Genomic DNA, 16,102 nt, shown 5'->3' on the forward strand with positions numbered 1-16,102 from the left:
CTGTCAGCTGAAGAGAACATGCAGTTGTAAGATAATTTAACTATATATTCCCAGGGGGCTAAACACATCAAACTAGCAGTCATAGGATAAAGGACCATTATATAGATGCTATTGTTAAATGTGCATTGGTGGTGGTTTCCGTATAATACTTTAGTAATACACAGAAATTTAAAGTCAGTGTTAAATAAAACTGCAAAAGCTATTACATATTAAATATGGATGTGCTGTGACATAATCATTTAATATCTGGCACTGCTCACCTTTGCTACATCTTCCTTTTAATGTCGTCAATTAAATCCATCCCCTTCAGAAATTCATATACAAGGAGATTGCTAAGTGTACGCAGGAAATGTCAAAATCTTACTGAAGAAATATTTTCTTGTAAGAAGAGAGTCTAACATACTGTGGAATCATCTCATGTTTAGATGTTTAATTTCATCAGCAGAGAAAGTCTTATTTTGTTAAGAGAGTAATAGTATACAATGAAGAAGTTTAACTTCATCAGTGAAGAAAGTCTTCATGTTCTTAGCAGAAGGATGGTGTACCATGAAGTCATTTTTTGCCAAGTCAAATTCAAAAAGCACAAGATTCATTTTTGATTGATTTTACTCAAGTATTTTAAAACATAATAAACAAGATATTATTAAACCATATCTGCATCATCATTATTGCATTATTTATATGTGTTTACTTTGGGAGTTCTCAGAGTTTGTTATACTAATTCCTTAGACACAGAAAAACATTAAAGATCGCCACTTTGTAAACATTCATCCTGGACTTCCTTGTTATAATAATAATAAAAAACATTTTGATATGTGCATTAGCAATAACATAACATTTATGTGTAGTTAGTGACAGTTTGCAACCTCCCTTTTTAAACGTAAGTGAAATAAGTTATTTGACACAGCATTATTGCATCTTCTATTTTGACCACAGATTTGCATTCAAATGCAAAAATTCTTTGATTCAAGGTTTTCTGTTTAGTATGATGTCATCACAGGACAGTAATAAAAATCATCACTTTTTAACATACATGCAACCTTTTCAGATATGATTGGTCCTCTAGCGCTTGGAGCTTTCCCGGAAAGGCTGTCGTTACCTTGCGAGGAACAATTACTTACTTGGTTTGAAAGCTATCACTATTCATTTTGTTGCTTTTCTTGCATTGCATATCAGCAACATCATTACATCCACCCTTGTTTTGTTTAAAATCTTTGTTCTTCTCTTGTTGATTAGATTCTGACAAACACAAGAACATTTTAGTAATGTCATCTGCTATGCAAATTTATTAATTTCCCGTATATTTTTTGTTTGCATTTTTTTGTCTGCACAGCATGTCTCTCATCTCATAGTTGATAGTATAAATCACCAATCAAGATGTCTAAAGTCATGTTTTCTGTTGTAAATTTCTATGAGTTATTGCTGGTATCATTTTTATTTTAAAGGGAAAAGACATTAGAAAAAACATAATCAATATAATTTGTCATCGCAAAACCTAACTTGCACAGACATAAACAATAGGCACATTGCAGACTGAAGCTAAAATATTTATTTAGCTCATCCTGTAAAAAATAGGAAAATAGAAGTTGTTTCCCTGACACAAAGTTAAAAGTTAATCTGTTAAAAAATATAGTTTGGACTTAAAAAGAAAATACTATGTTATGTTTATATGAAAAATATCAGTAGTTGACAGTAAGCGTTACTTCCTCCATTGAATGATTAGTTTCTCAGTACGCATTGTGTCTTATATGTGTAAAGGAACTAAATATTCCATTTAAAATGAAGGAAAATGAAACATTTTAAACTGTGTCTTCGTTGAATGGTGTGCTTCTAAATGCCCCTGATTCAGAAGATGGTATGTGCAATTGTTCCACTTGTTGCTACAGTGACATTTACCTGGCAACATGTATTCTTCTTAAGACTGTAATCTCTGATATTCATCATGGAGGCAGACCTTTCCTTCCGTCTCTCACTTGACCCTACAACCTCCATTTTCATTCCTTGGAAACATGTCATCATGTCTTCTCGAAATGATGGTGTATATAGTCCATAGATTATAGGATCAGAGCATGTATGCAGCAATCCAAACAAAAACAGACTGTGGTTGATATACTCTGGCATTTTTTGGATCATTTCTGGCTGGAACCAGTACCATAATCCAAGAAGATAATATGGTGTCCAACAGATTATGAAAGAAGCAACAATCACAATTGTCATTTTTAATGTTTTCATTCTTGCTTTGGAAATGTGGTCATTTTTGCTTCTTGCAAGAGCTGCTAAGAAAAGGACAGTCATTAGTAAAGAATTATTATGCAATAGTATAACTGAAATTAAACATTTCTTACAGTGGATATTTATTTTCACAAATTATAACTGAAATGAAAATCCTTCATACAATAAATATTTATTTTAATCTTGCAAAGCATCCAAATCTATATTTATAAATTTACCATAATAGAAGAAATATACAAATGGGGTATGATGACCATTTTCTCTACATAGATTTTTTTTTTTATTCTATGGATTAAATCATTTTGGAATTATTCTTCCATTACATGCTATAGTTGAAGCTGTTCAGAATTATTATTAATCTTTAGCCAATTTTTAAAAAAATCAGAATATCCAGAAAGTATGTATTACGTATTACAGTATATAACATTATTTTACGTTGACATTTGTAGTTCAGCTATACATGTATACAAGAAAATTAAAGATTAAACTTCACAACTGCTGCTTGACAGAATTAGAAAAAATGAGTAACTTATTTAACTATCCAATGATTACATTCACTGTTTTGATTCTAACACTACTCCATTTTTAAATCCTTTTTAATGCATTAATTCTACATACTTGATGGTACTGAAAGGATGGAAAGGACAAACTGTAAAAGAAGGACAGAAAAGAAAAACAAATTACAAGCTATAACACCAAAATTGTCACAAAAGTAAAAAAAAATGGGATCCATTAGGAACCTCCATTTACTATAATTGAAAAAAGACATTTCATTTTGCAGATTCTGTCTTTCAGTTTGTGGTGTTATTGAGCAGTACATATTCCATTTTACTGAAGTTTAATTAAAAATGTAATAATTCAAGTACTTTACAATCTGCAATATTTCTATTTCACTTTATTTGAGCTGTTGTACAGCAGATGTGCACTTAAAACACATACATTCCTATTTCAGCAATCGTATATCACATGTTAACATTGTGTGTGTATGTGTGTGAGTGCGTGTGTGTGTGTGTGTGTGTGTGTGTGTTTGTGTGTGTGTGCGTGCATGTGTGTATAATTTCCCTTCAAGTACTTGAATTGTCAAAAGTTCAAGCACTTGAAATAATGGCTAAATAGTTCAAAAATTCACTTTTTGAACATTGCTCATTGTTGGGATGTGTGAAATTACAGTACAGTGGTGAATTTGACCTTTCCCCAATGAAGTGCAGTTTCAGAGTGGGTATATGCAAGTAGGAAGGGGTGTGTGGGGGGGTGTCTTTTCCCTGTATCTTTTTTTTTTTTTTTTGTGGAATTTTTGTGATTTGAACATTGGTATCTAATGTCTACATGCTGAAATTTTTATATATCAAGCACTTGACATAGACTAATATGTGTTAGTATGTATGTGTGTTCATGTGTGTGTATATCTGTATACATATATATACACACACACACACACACACACACACACACACACACACATATATATATCTACAGGGTGTACTGGGATCCATGCTGCTGTGCTAGAAAATTAATTTTCTAATTTAAGAAAAAAAAACTTACTTTTTAAGGGCTCGAATGCCCTTTGTGTTCGGTCACACAGATACAGGCAATTCTACATTTATGCGACTGATTGTTTACGACTTTACGTCTTCCTCTTCTGCATTTGTGGAATTTGAATTCCTGAAGGGCGAAGGCATTTGGACTGCGGGGTGCAGACTATGAAGGAACAGCAACATCATAAAAAAGCAGTGTAATCTGTAAGCCTATTAGCCTAAAATGGATGTTTGATACAGAGTCATTTTTGCTTTCTTTTTATAGTAAGTGTAACACTAGCATTTTTTAAGGTAGTTTATTGTTAATGGATTTTAGAGGTCACTTAACTGGATCTAGATGAAAGAGTGTCTACCATGACAGCCAGGCACATTACATTTCATTAGCTTAGTTAAAACTTACGAATTAAGATGAACCTCTTTCTGGGAGCTTCTGAGTTTGTAATTTAATGGTTTCTGACTAGCAATGTCAAATGTGTATGCAGAATTTAAAGCACATTACCTTGCTGGTGTTCTAGTGTGGGATTTGAAAAGACCATACAAAATGCCAAGATGTTTAGAATTCCTATTACTTGTGTTTTGTGAAATGTGTGGGATCATAAGAGTCTGAAATTAAATGCAGATTTATAACAAGTGTTGTGTACCCCCTACTGGTCCTTGGTTGGCAGCAGGACTGTAGTACACTGAAGATGGAAAGCAACATGGATGTAGTGCTTCATGACATGCTGTTCTGTGAGGTATTTGCAAGGCAGGTTTAGCACACTGGGCACACATATATGTCCAAGAAGCATCTTACTGATTGACAATGACTTGTGATTGTGAAGCACTTTCTTGTCATATATGCTGTGCAGAATGCAGATGGTGCAAACATACATGACTTAACATACTTCAGAATATTCTTTTGTTCAATGATAGCTTTGCCCAGCCATACCCAACTTACTAGACCAAGTACATTATCACACTGCATCTATACAATTCATTCTGGCTAATAGCAGCCATAGGATGTATATGTGTAAACACAGTTGTGGTTGCGATGGAGAGGTGCACTTAACATGCATGCAGATGGCCTTCTGCATCTGAAAGCAACCTACTTGAATCTTTTTAAGTGTTAAATACAGCATGGACATGTGTAAAACATGATGACAGCATTAAGAGACACTTGTAGACGTTGATCACTGCTGCAGTAGCCTTAGCTATATGGGTTCTATCCTGCCAAGGATATAACAGCCAGCCTGCTTCTAAAGCTTCAGGGCACTTTCTGCACACCCAAACTGCCAGGCAGCTTGAACTGAGCTGACTAAACTACAAGTTTAGGCACAAAGCCTTCCAGAGCTTTACTGCTGCCAAAGACTATGCACCTCTAAGTCTTTTGAGGATTGATGGTCGGCTTGTGCCATTCCTTTGCTGGGCAGATAAATTTCCTTTGGGGAAAAACCTTCCATTTTCTTACATCTTACTCATGTTGCTGTTTTATCACTTTTCTCTTCAAGAAAGTTATTTTAAAGGTAGGAGTGTTGTGTTTTAATGGACTGTCTAATATTAGACTGTAACATAATTTTAAATGGAGCACTTTTTTCCTGTCAGTTTAAAAGTGGAGCAAAGTAACTGAAAACATTTTCTTCTATGGAGAAATTGTATTTATTTTAACTTTGTGAGTGGTCATAGTGTTTTAAAGTACTTTATACTGTATTTTTCTGTCAAAACAGTAGCTTTTATAGACTGGTAGTGTTTACTCATGTTTGCTGCTTATCTTCTCTGGGAAAGACGCACCATTTTTTGTCTTGACCATGGAACAGGGTACCAGTCCAATGGTTAGTCCTTCTTCCAGCCACAAAAAGAAAAAAAAAAAAACTAAGCAAACAGCCTTTGCCACCACAGTAGGAAAGCAATTTGCCTCAGCTGCTCAGTGACTGTGCTGTGGCCATTTGTTGTACCGCAGACAATTCACCTTTTACTCTGGATCCCTGTGGTGTAGCACCTACAGCCACTATGGATCAGGGGTTAGCCATGTCATCTGTGTCTGTTAGGGTCTTCTCTGTGGGAAGGGGGAGCTACTCTTGTCAGTCCTGGGAGAGGGAACAGGGAAGGTTTTCCTGTTGTGTCAGAACACTGTGCCCATCCCTGGGGAAGCTGCTGCTGCCATTACTAACATGGTTGGCCGGGTGGCCCCATTTCTCTTGTCAAAAAGAAATGGAAAACCAAGCATGAATCTACTCCTCCTCTGAGTCTGGCTCAGGTTTTAATTCAGGATATTAAGACTTCATGTAAAGTAGTTTCTGGTAAAAGAAGGAGGGATACCTCTTTTCCTGAAGAGATTCATGATTCTAAATCTGAACAAGAAGATGCAGGGATGGAAACAAGCTTTTTCCCTCAGATTTCTGATTCAGACTCAGAGGAAAACTCAGTTTCTGATTCTCCCTGTGGAGGTTTCTTTTTCTCTGAGACCATTGCTAGAATGTGTCAATGTTTTCAGTGGGAGAATACTGAGGTTTCTCAGTCCCTCAGAAAATAGTGAGTTGTTACAGATGATTTTTAAAATAAGATTTTAAATTCACCTTTGGATAAAGATTTAGTGTTTGGCCTCTTTGCTGGAGAGGTGATCAAAACGTTTGATGAAATGGGAAGCTGATCCAGAGAATCTCTTAAGATTTTCAACCCTCCTTTTCCAAATTTCCTAAAGATTTTCTATTTCCTCATCCAGTTTTTGGCAAAAAGCAGAGTAAACAGACTCAACAAAATACAGATAAACAAGAGGAAATGGCAAAGGGGTTCCAAAAAGAAGTCTCGAACGTCCCAAAACTATGAGCAGTCCTACAAGTCTGACTGACTGTTCAAGAGACCTTGTGACCCTCTCCCACCCTAGCCCTTTTTCTTCTAGAATGTTTGAATCACCATTTTTCTCTTGTGCAACAGATAAATTCAGACAAATGGGTTCTGAAAATCATACATCAAGGTTACAGATGGCAGTGGGAGAAAAGTCCTCCTTTCCAGGGGTCATTCCTTATCTTTCCAATCAGACTCTTTTGTTTCATCCAGTTCTTCATCACATGCTGTCCCAAGGAGGACAGAACTAGTTCCTCCTTCCCAGGTGTGGAAGGATTTTTATTCAAGGATGTTCCTAGTGCGTGTTAAGCCGAGTGTGTGCAAGAAGCAGCAGGTAATAAGTAGGTGTGTGTGTGCATGTAAGTGTATATCCTGTTTAAATAGCTGTTATTTCCCAATATGCACCTGTCTATACTGCACAGCACAATATTTATTTTATACTACATTCTGCTTTGCTTCTTTTAGTTTCGATCGCTTTAGTTCTGGACTGGTATATATTTTCAGATGCTAAATCAAAGTGCCATGCTGCCCAAAAGAATGATTTTTTTTTCTAAACTGAATTTGATATACTTTGTAAGTGAAAGTGACATTCCTAGCTTCTAAAATAGTCAGTGGTTTGTACGTTTGTTTATCACTGTTATTCAGTGCAGGCTCAGTAAAGAAATATGAAAATGTAGTGGCTTTTTTTTTTTTTGCTGTAGTGAGCCTTTCTTGCTCCCTTGCACCCTGAAGACTGTATTTCTCTTGGAAGAAGCTGGGAAAAATTTCTGTAACCATTTTGCATTGTAATGAGTGCAGTTAGAGGCAAAATAACCGTGTGATTATGATGTTGTGATATTTTATACCATAGTTTTGGAAAAGCTAATTCACTTATTATGCATAGTAGAATAGAATGCATGTTTTAAGGGGGATATTATTACTTAAGTTATTACTTCTGCTTTTGTGCAATACCAAATGTCAAGCAGTATTTTACTGTTTTCTTCCTGTCTTTTTATTTTAATTCGATAACTTGTGTGGAATGAAATCATTCAGATTTGATACAGTTGTGCCTGGGATATGCTTTGATTAGTTTCATTAGGGCTGTACTATACAATTCCATATCTGCAATTGTTCCTTGTTATTGCACTGACATGAACTATAGGAGTGCATAGATGTTTGCAGGCGTAGTATACAGGGAGACTTCCCTCCTGCTTTGCATTAATATGTAGTGCAATAAATTCAGAACATTTCACCATAAAAGGCCACTCAAACTTCTGTCATTATCCACCAATAACAGTCAATATGCACAATCTCCGCACCGCAGAAGTAAAAGTCATGTAAATAATTACACGAAAAGGAGGTGTGTGACTAATGAAGAGATTGCTGCTGGCAAACAACTTTGCATTTCAGTGTTTCATCTACAAACGCGGTGCCTGCTGGCTTTGAGGAATAAATTACCTAGGTTACATTAAGAAAAAGAAAAACAAATGTGTGCTTGGAATATTGCAATAGGGAATGGGTGTCAGCCTGACAATAACTTCATAGTAAATCTTTTTTGGGCTCAGTTGACAGTGGCCTCATAAGAATATATTTGATTTGCTGTACCATGTGCCACTACAAGTCAAACTGCCCTTTGTAATAATCCAACATAATCTACTCTGTGTAAATACTTTACTGCTGATTACCCACCCAGATATGACACTATCATTTATAAGACTTGCTTCAGTTAACTGTTGTAGCCATGACAGCAGCTGTTGTAACGTTCCTTACAGTGGACAGGAGCATGCATTTCTTGAGATAGCTAGGATGTGGTCATTTTGCACTTGTTCTGTGATATTGTTGGTAGTAGCCAGTGATGCTTAACAGCACTGAAGGAACTGGGTGCAGACACAGCCATAGAAGTCATAGTGAAAGAGTGTTGTAAATAGTAGAGAGACACTTTGCTACATGTTCTGCAAATAGAATATTAACAGTTGAGAATTTGTGTGAACCCAAGGATAAAAAAAAAAGATTTTCTATGAAAAGCTCATAATCGGCATATGTTTCTTTTCATAAAATAATCAGTAACATATAATGAAACTAAATGCATTAATTTCTGGAGTTTAAAGCCTTGACTAATGTGCATGTAACCATATGGGTTCAAGGACTATAAGTAGCACTGAAGGGATCCACCTGTATAAATGGCAAGACATTTCAGATAATATAAAACGTGGTGTCCTTTATAGGGTGATGTGTATACTGGTCAAAATGGTCATCTTTTCCCATTTTTCCATGGTTTATCAAAGGGCAAATGGTGAAAACAAGGAAGTTGAAACATAACAAAAGGCACTAAGAATAGAGGTGTGATTAATTAAAGTATGGGTGTTTATGTTTTTTTTAAGTTGGCTCTTTTTTAAATAATAGAGAAAGAGGAATTAATCAGTGGTATGTATGTATCATCACTAATGGAAATGACATTATACATTTAAATATCTACCTGTATTGCATTGTATTTTATTTATTTATTTATTTCAGTTTGTTAACTGTGGTAGAACACTGATCTCTTTCAGCCATTTTACAGACTTAGCCCAGGAAATTAAAATAAAGTACAGACTACAAAAATGGTATTACAGCATGACAGGAAAGTAAGAGTCCATAAATGTATAACATAAATTCATTCTGAAATGGTAAAGATAGGGAAGGAGATGAGATTTTGTCATTAGGAGAGCAATTTAGTTGAGAGGTAAAGAGATACAGCCAGGTATTAATAGGGAGAATAAAAGTATGTCTGTGAGAAATTAATTGTGCCGCCTATCAGCTAAACAATATGTCAGTTTGGACATGGTAGAAGGGTGTTAGGGCAGAAAGTTGAATATAAAGTGTTTTATATGCTTATTGCCTACTACTTTCATTAAGAGTTTTTTGTCAGAAGCTCAGAAGACTGTGTCACATTTTTTAAATCTTTGAAATGTAATTCTTTCTTTGGGGAGGGGGGTTGGCTGCAGCCTGTAGATAATTTAATACAGCAGCATACAACTGTAACATTATCTAGCTTATTTTTTTTTATTTTATCCCCATTTTCTTTAAATTCTTCAGCAAAAAAGTGCTATTATGAATGTTCATAGTTCCAATTTTTAAAACAGATGATTGGAATATTTTAAATCATAAAAATATAATTTATGTAAGCAGCTGTATAATGGTATTGTGAATAGAGTGCCTAATGTTTACAGCTCCTGTACTGTGAAGGTCAGTACTTCTCATTTTGCATGTACAGCAGTGTTACTGATTAGGATGCATTTTATATGACTGCAGAGTGGGTCAGGACTCATACCTCTCAACCAGTACAATTTTGGTAGAGCACTGATTACATTTAATAGCTTCTACATTGTCAGAAGAGTTTATGGTCCTCTTGTTTGAAGTCAGGAATATACTTCAGTGAGTCACTGCTCATTCTACACAAACCTATAAGCATGCTGCTAAATACTAGTCCTCTTACCCTTTAGTGGTGGCCAAAATTACTAGTTACTTTTCTGGGACAGGATGCCTTATAAATAAATGACCGCAACTGAGCGAGGATGATCCAAATCTCACAATTTGTAGTGATGGTATGAGGATAGTTCCTATGCCAAATGTTGCTTGTGCTTCAAGCACTAATGTTGCAGATGAGCCAGATGGTGCTATGGAGGTGGAATCCTTACAAAGTATTGCTTCTGCTTTATGCTTTAATGCCATTCATGAGGCTGCTGGTGACACAGACTGGCCTGACTGCTGGACCTTGGACCAGAAAAATGACTACTGCAATAAGTACAGCTGGCTGTTGATTCACAATAAGAAACTTGGATGTAAAATATGCCATAGTGTGAGGGGTAGAGACTAAGAAGGGTCTCAAAATTGCAAAGGAATGGACCAATGACTTGATAACTTCCTTTGGTGAAACTCGACAGCAACAGTTAACATCCCTGCAGAAAAAAATATTCAACCACAAGGAATCTGCGAGTCACATAGCTGCCACAAAGCTTCTTGAAGAAGTAGACAAACAGATTCTGGAGCAGATGGTTTTGAAGGCCCAGGCAAAATAAAAAACTGTCATGGTGAGCATTTTTTGTATTGCCTATAAAGTGACAAAAGAAAACCAATACTTTCATAATTTTGAGTCTGAAATTCATTTACAACAACTAAATGGAGTTGATATGGGATGCATTCTTCATTCTACTGATGCATGCATCAATATCATTAATCACATAAGTGATGAAATGAGAAAAATTCTTACCAAACAGACTGTCACATCCATTAGCAAAATATCATTGATTATTGATGAGTCAATGATGTTGAGCAACAAATCGACGCTCATTGTTTATGTTCATACCTGTCTTGCTGACAGCAGAATGATCTCAGCAGTAAATTTATTTTTGGACTTAAATGAACTGCAAAACACAACAGTGGAAGGGATTTTTAATTCTTTGCTTGAGTACCTTAAATCTCATGGTTTAACAGAGGATTACTTGAAATGTAACTTGGTTTGAGTTGCATGTGATGGTGCAGCCATTATGCTAGGATGTAAAAGTGGTGTTAAGAAGCTAATGACAGACAAGTTTCCATCAGTTATATTTTGGCACTGTATGAATCACAGATTGGAACTCTCTGTCGGGGATCTAATCAAACAAGTTTTGGTCATTAACAGATTTAAGGTTTTCGTTGATAAGCTCTATGTGCTATACCATTCCTCACCAAAAAATAACAGAGAATTACAGATGTGTGCAAAAGAGAGACACTCAGATGCTAAAAATTGATTGAATTTTAAGCACACAATGGGTGGCATCAAGTTACCATACCATGTTTGCAGTTTGGTGAAAGTACGAAGTTCTGGTTAAACATTTTGAGGAAGCCAAACAATGTCCATCATGTGATTGAATGGAATGGTGTATGTATGAGGGTTTACAAAGAAAAATCACATCAACAGAGTTTGTGCTAGTTCTTGGCTTAATGTGCGACTCCCTTCAAGAACTGTCAGAATTAAGCTTGGAATTGCAAGATCACAACATCAATTTGTACAAAGCAAATGACAAGATACAAATGCTCATTCAAGTTTTCAAAGAAAGGCAAACAAATCCAGGTCACTATTATGAGATGGCTGCAATGGCTATGCAAAATCTCCAGTTCAGTGGCATGTTGCTTCACAGCAAGAATAGCAAAAATGATCCTCCATTTGATCCAACTGTGTTTTGCACAAAACTTCATGAATCAATGTCTAGAAGGCTACTTGACTGTGACAATGCCACATTTGCACAACAGGCATGCATATTTGATTAAAAGCAATGGCCCAAGTATGTACATAATTATTTAACCTTTGGTGAAAAGGAAATTAGGGGCATCTGTAGAAATCTACAGTTATCAGAAAGAGACACAATTTATGGATTCTGTCAGTAGCCCATTGAAAAACAGTCCAAAAACTGCTGCCACTATTGCATGCTCTTAGTTGTATTCCAGTTTCATCGAATGAGTGCGAACGTGGGTTTTTGCAAATTAATCTAATTGTTACTCCAGTGAGAACCTCATTACTTACAAGAACTGTTTCTGCACTTCTCTTCATACGATTGGTTGGCCCTCCACTCAAACACTTCGATCCTGCAAGATACATTCATTCGTGGCTGTTACGAGGATGAACATTGGCCATTGACACTCAAAGCAAAGAACGAATTAGGCAGACTTCATTTGATGAAAATATGCAAAAAGTTTGGAATTTTCTTTAAAACTCCATCAGCTTAAGGACTGATTATTTTATGGAACTACATAACGTTTTTTGTAGGATGTAGAGGTCATTATTAACTTGTAGTTGATATTCTTCAGTTTTAGAAATTCTGTAAAGCACAATATTATGCAGTACTTATCTGCGACATGTTGTCTTCAGTAATTGACAATTTTGTGAGAGCAAGCAGTACTGGGTGCATACTGCTTTAAATTTTCCATGTGACTGGGGCTCTTCACATTTCAGATCACTCACTAATCATACTGTATGTTACATATCTCCACCTTTTCATCTGAGATTGTCATCATTTGCGCCATTAATTATATGGCTGTCTCAATGTGAATTATTGTGACCCTTTCCTGACAAAATATGTGTGCTTTCCGCTCCTTACACTCATTCTACCCTCTGTTCTCCACTTCCCAGACAACTATAGAATAAATGCAGACAGCAGGGACTTCTGTACAAGCAGAAGCAATCATTTTCCTGTACTGTAAAGTCTTGAGGATGCCCATTCTTAGCATGAAAAATAGGACATGTATCTTAATTTCTTTGATCAAGAATTCTGGAGAAAACAAGTTATGACGGGACAAAAGCTGAAGATCAGGGACAATTTATTAAATATTACTCTAATTCACAAAAATGATTACAACATTGAAAATTATGATTTGGTCACCAATCATAACCTCTTTATAATATTTTTCAGACATGGATGTCAAGGGGTTCACTTTGAGAGTAAAGTTTGAGAAGTGAATCTAGGCATCCAATATTATCATAAAATTCACATGTTGATGAAAGTATAACACTAAATATCTGGGACGGGACCACAACCATGTAATGGGGGGGATCCAAACCCTCATCCTTCAGTCTCAGTCTGTGAGTTAGTCACAAATATCTCTGTTTTGGCTTTGTTGAGACACTGCCCAGAAATTATATCAAAGCTTTTCAGTAATCCAGGCATCCAGCTATCTCAATGAGATCCTTTCTTGGGATCTGCATAAGGATTAAATAATCATTCATAAGTACAGCCCTTACTATCCCATGCATGGATTGCGCATAAATGGACCTAGTCTGCTGAAGGAACCTATTTAGGGGTTATACAGTCAAAAGAAAAAAGAATGAGGAAACTGACAACCCTAGCAAGTGCCCTTGTACAAACTAAAGGGACTGGACAATAAACCATTGCCTAAACATATACTTGAGCTGGGGGGTTTCACTACAAGATAATTACAGATTGGGAGGCTATCTTCAAAGAACTATCTAACCAAGTTGAAAACCTTCTCAAAGTCAACTAAAACCACCAGAGCAGGCTCAACTATCCCTTGCAGTCTTGATGTAAAGGAGCACTGTCCTTAAAAGATCCTCAATTTTCCAAATTAGTACAAACCTAGCCTGTGTGGGAAAGATAAATTATGACAGAAGAGATTTAATCTGCTGTGCTAGGACTTTAACATAAACATAAACCTCTACATTAATAAGAGAAACCAGGCAATGGTTTGCAACCAGTGTCCACTAAGGTATCTTTCCTGGGTTTAGGGATAGCCATTATTATGGTAGATGTACAAGAGAAGGTTAATCATCTTGCAAGTCTAGAATATCTAAAATATTCACCAACCCATAGAAAATTTGATGCAAGGCATTTATACAGTTCTACATTAACCCCATCCAGGTCACAGGCTTCACCACAGGGCATATCATCTCTCACCTTGCACACCTCCCCTTGAGAAATTGTAGAGAGAACTCTACTCCACTTTTCCAGTGACAGTTAAGAGGGTTCACTTTGTCAAAGAATTCACTCATCTTACTCTCCCAATCATCAATCAAAGGACTAATAAGTAAAATTGCTCATAGAAGTGATGGGACTCTTCATTAATTCATATTTTCCCAGTGAGCATAACCTGCTTGCCAGTCACCTTGACCCCTGCTATGGATATTTGTTGCCTGCAAGTCTTGACCTTTTGTCCAGAAACTTGCCAGGCCTTTCACCATCAGGACAGGCCCTCATTTCAATTATTTCTAAATACAGCTGTAGGGTTTTTGCAACACAGTACACGTACACTTGATGATTTGTCAGTTTCAAATTTTAACTCGTTGTGTAATATATATTGAATATTGAGATATTTCATTTGGAACCCCATGAATAAAGGATATAACAGGAGCTCTTCAAAGCAACATAACTGGGACAGGTGAACCCATCAGCATAAGGATAATGCAGGACTGAAGGTAAAATTTAAGATTACTATCCACTATCTTTATCTATCATACTTAATAATTTGCTGTGAGAAGTGACTTCAATTATTGCATTATTAAGAGAGAAGATTTTATTTATTTATTTTTTCATGAAACAGGATTTTCAGAAAAAAAGAAGTATTTGGGGGGACGGGACAGGGCAGGGGTTGGGACTGGGTGGGGTGGGGTTGACCCAAATGATGCAACATATGCATAGCACCACCTTTTTGCTACAAAAAAGCACTGTATGTATAAAATTCCCCAAGAAAAATCAGCGGACTTTACTTTTACTTTATTACAATATTAAACCACAAAAATTCAAACAGATTAAGCTCTTTCATCATAAAACACTAGGACTTCATAAGAATCACCATCCTTTTGTCAAGATCATCCATTTATACAGAAGAACATTTCTTGTTGATTAACTAAAAAGGATCTTAAAGGAACAGTACATATGAAATGGTAGCAGAGAACGTTATGTATCCTAACTAAAATTCAAATACATCATTGAACAATTATAAATAGATTGTACATGTAAGTGGTTAAAAAATAAGTTAAAAATGATTCTTAATAAAATCATCTAATATTATTGTTTAAACCTGGAAATTTTGAAGCATGTAAGCTAAGCTGCCATTTCATTTCTTTTTCTTCCAGTTTAGATTTAATCTCTTCTCCCCTAGGATTTGGCTTTATTTGCTCCAATGTAGCAAATCCAAATTTTTTATAAATGTGCCACATTGTAGAATGCTTAAACAAAGGGTTATTCAAATTTTGCTTGCTGATCTGGTACTAATGTTCATATATTCTCTTACAAAGACTTCTCTCATTTTTACCAACATAGTATGCTTGACATCCCAAGCACTTAGCAAGGTAATCCACCCCTTTAAATTGACAGTTACCTCTTACAAAGCAAACTTTTAGACTAATACAATTTTACAATAATAAACCTTCTCCTCAAAGCTGAGTCTGAGATGGCCTTGTATGCCAGACACAGGTCACATCTGAGCAGTCTGTATGAGACTGAGTAGAGGGACAGGGCTTTTAACCTATCTGTATAGGATAGGTGTTAGAGATCCTGGATTTTCCTGGTCAGGAACCTCTGTGGTCTCTCCAACTGCTAAATGTGCTTGGCATGCTGAAGGGGGCATTGTACTTGATAATGGGTCTGACAAGGGAGAAGTACAGGGATGTCATGACCTCCTTGTTCCTGGATGAAATACCCTTACTTATGAGTTGGGCCATGTAGAAAGTCTTCCATATAATGGAGGTAATGTGGTGGTCAAAAGTCAGGTTGCTATCAACCTGGGTGTCCAAGTCTCTCACAACTGATTGTGTGCTTAGTATGTGATTATTAATGTGATAATTAGTGGGGATGCCATTTTCCCCAAAAGGGATAATGATGCATTTATTGACATTCAGTTTGAGGCCATGTTTCTGGCACCAGTCATTAGTTTGGGTAAGGCCCTCTTGGAGTATGTTCACATCACTAGGGGAATTTATGACAGTGCCCAGCTTGCAGTCATCTGCAAACTTGGGTCTACTATTAGAGGTGGCTTCCCCTATTTTGACTGAGTGGGTTCTATCA

The 16,102-nt window shown here is 36.1% G+C and overlaps 1 protein-coding gene across 3 annotated transcripts in view; it reads right to left on the reverse strand.

Moving 5' to 3' along the window:
* Positions 1-410: 410 nt before the first annotated feature.
* LOC122806985 (gonadotropin-releasing hormone II receptor-like) overlaps positions 411-16,102 on the reverse strand; it is a 360,507-nt gene continuing 344,815 nt past the window's right edge. For 2 of the 3 annotated variants that reach the window (XM_044077849.1, XM_044077848.1), the window contains exon 5: positions 411-2,276. In XM_044077849.1, coding sequence (XP_043933784.1) covers positions 1,846-2,276 — 431 coding nt within the window. In that variant the 3' untranslated portion in view covers positions 411-1,845. The remainder of the gene's footprint in view (positions 2,277-16,102) is intronic. The other variant, XM_044077850.1, reaches the window with a different exon arrangement.

The sequence above is a fragment of the Protopterus annectens genome, chromosome 7.part0 (genome assembly GCF_019279795.1).
Source record: "Protopterus annectens isolate FY-2018-M chromosome 7.part0, PAN1.0, whole genome shotgun sequence".
Lineage (NCBI taxonomy): Eukaryota > Metazoa > Chordata > Ceratodontiformes > Protopteridae > Protopterus > Protopterus annectens.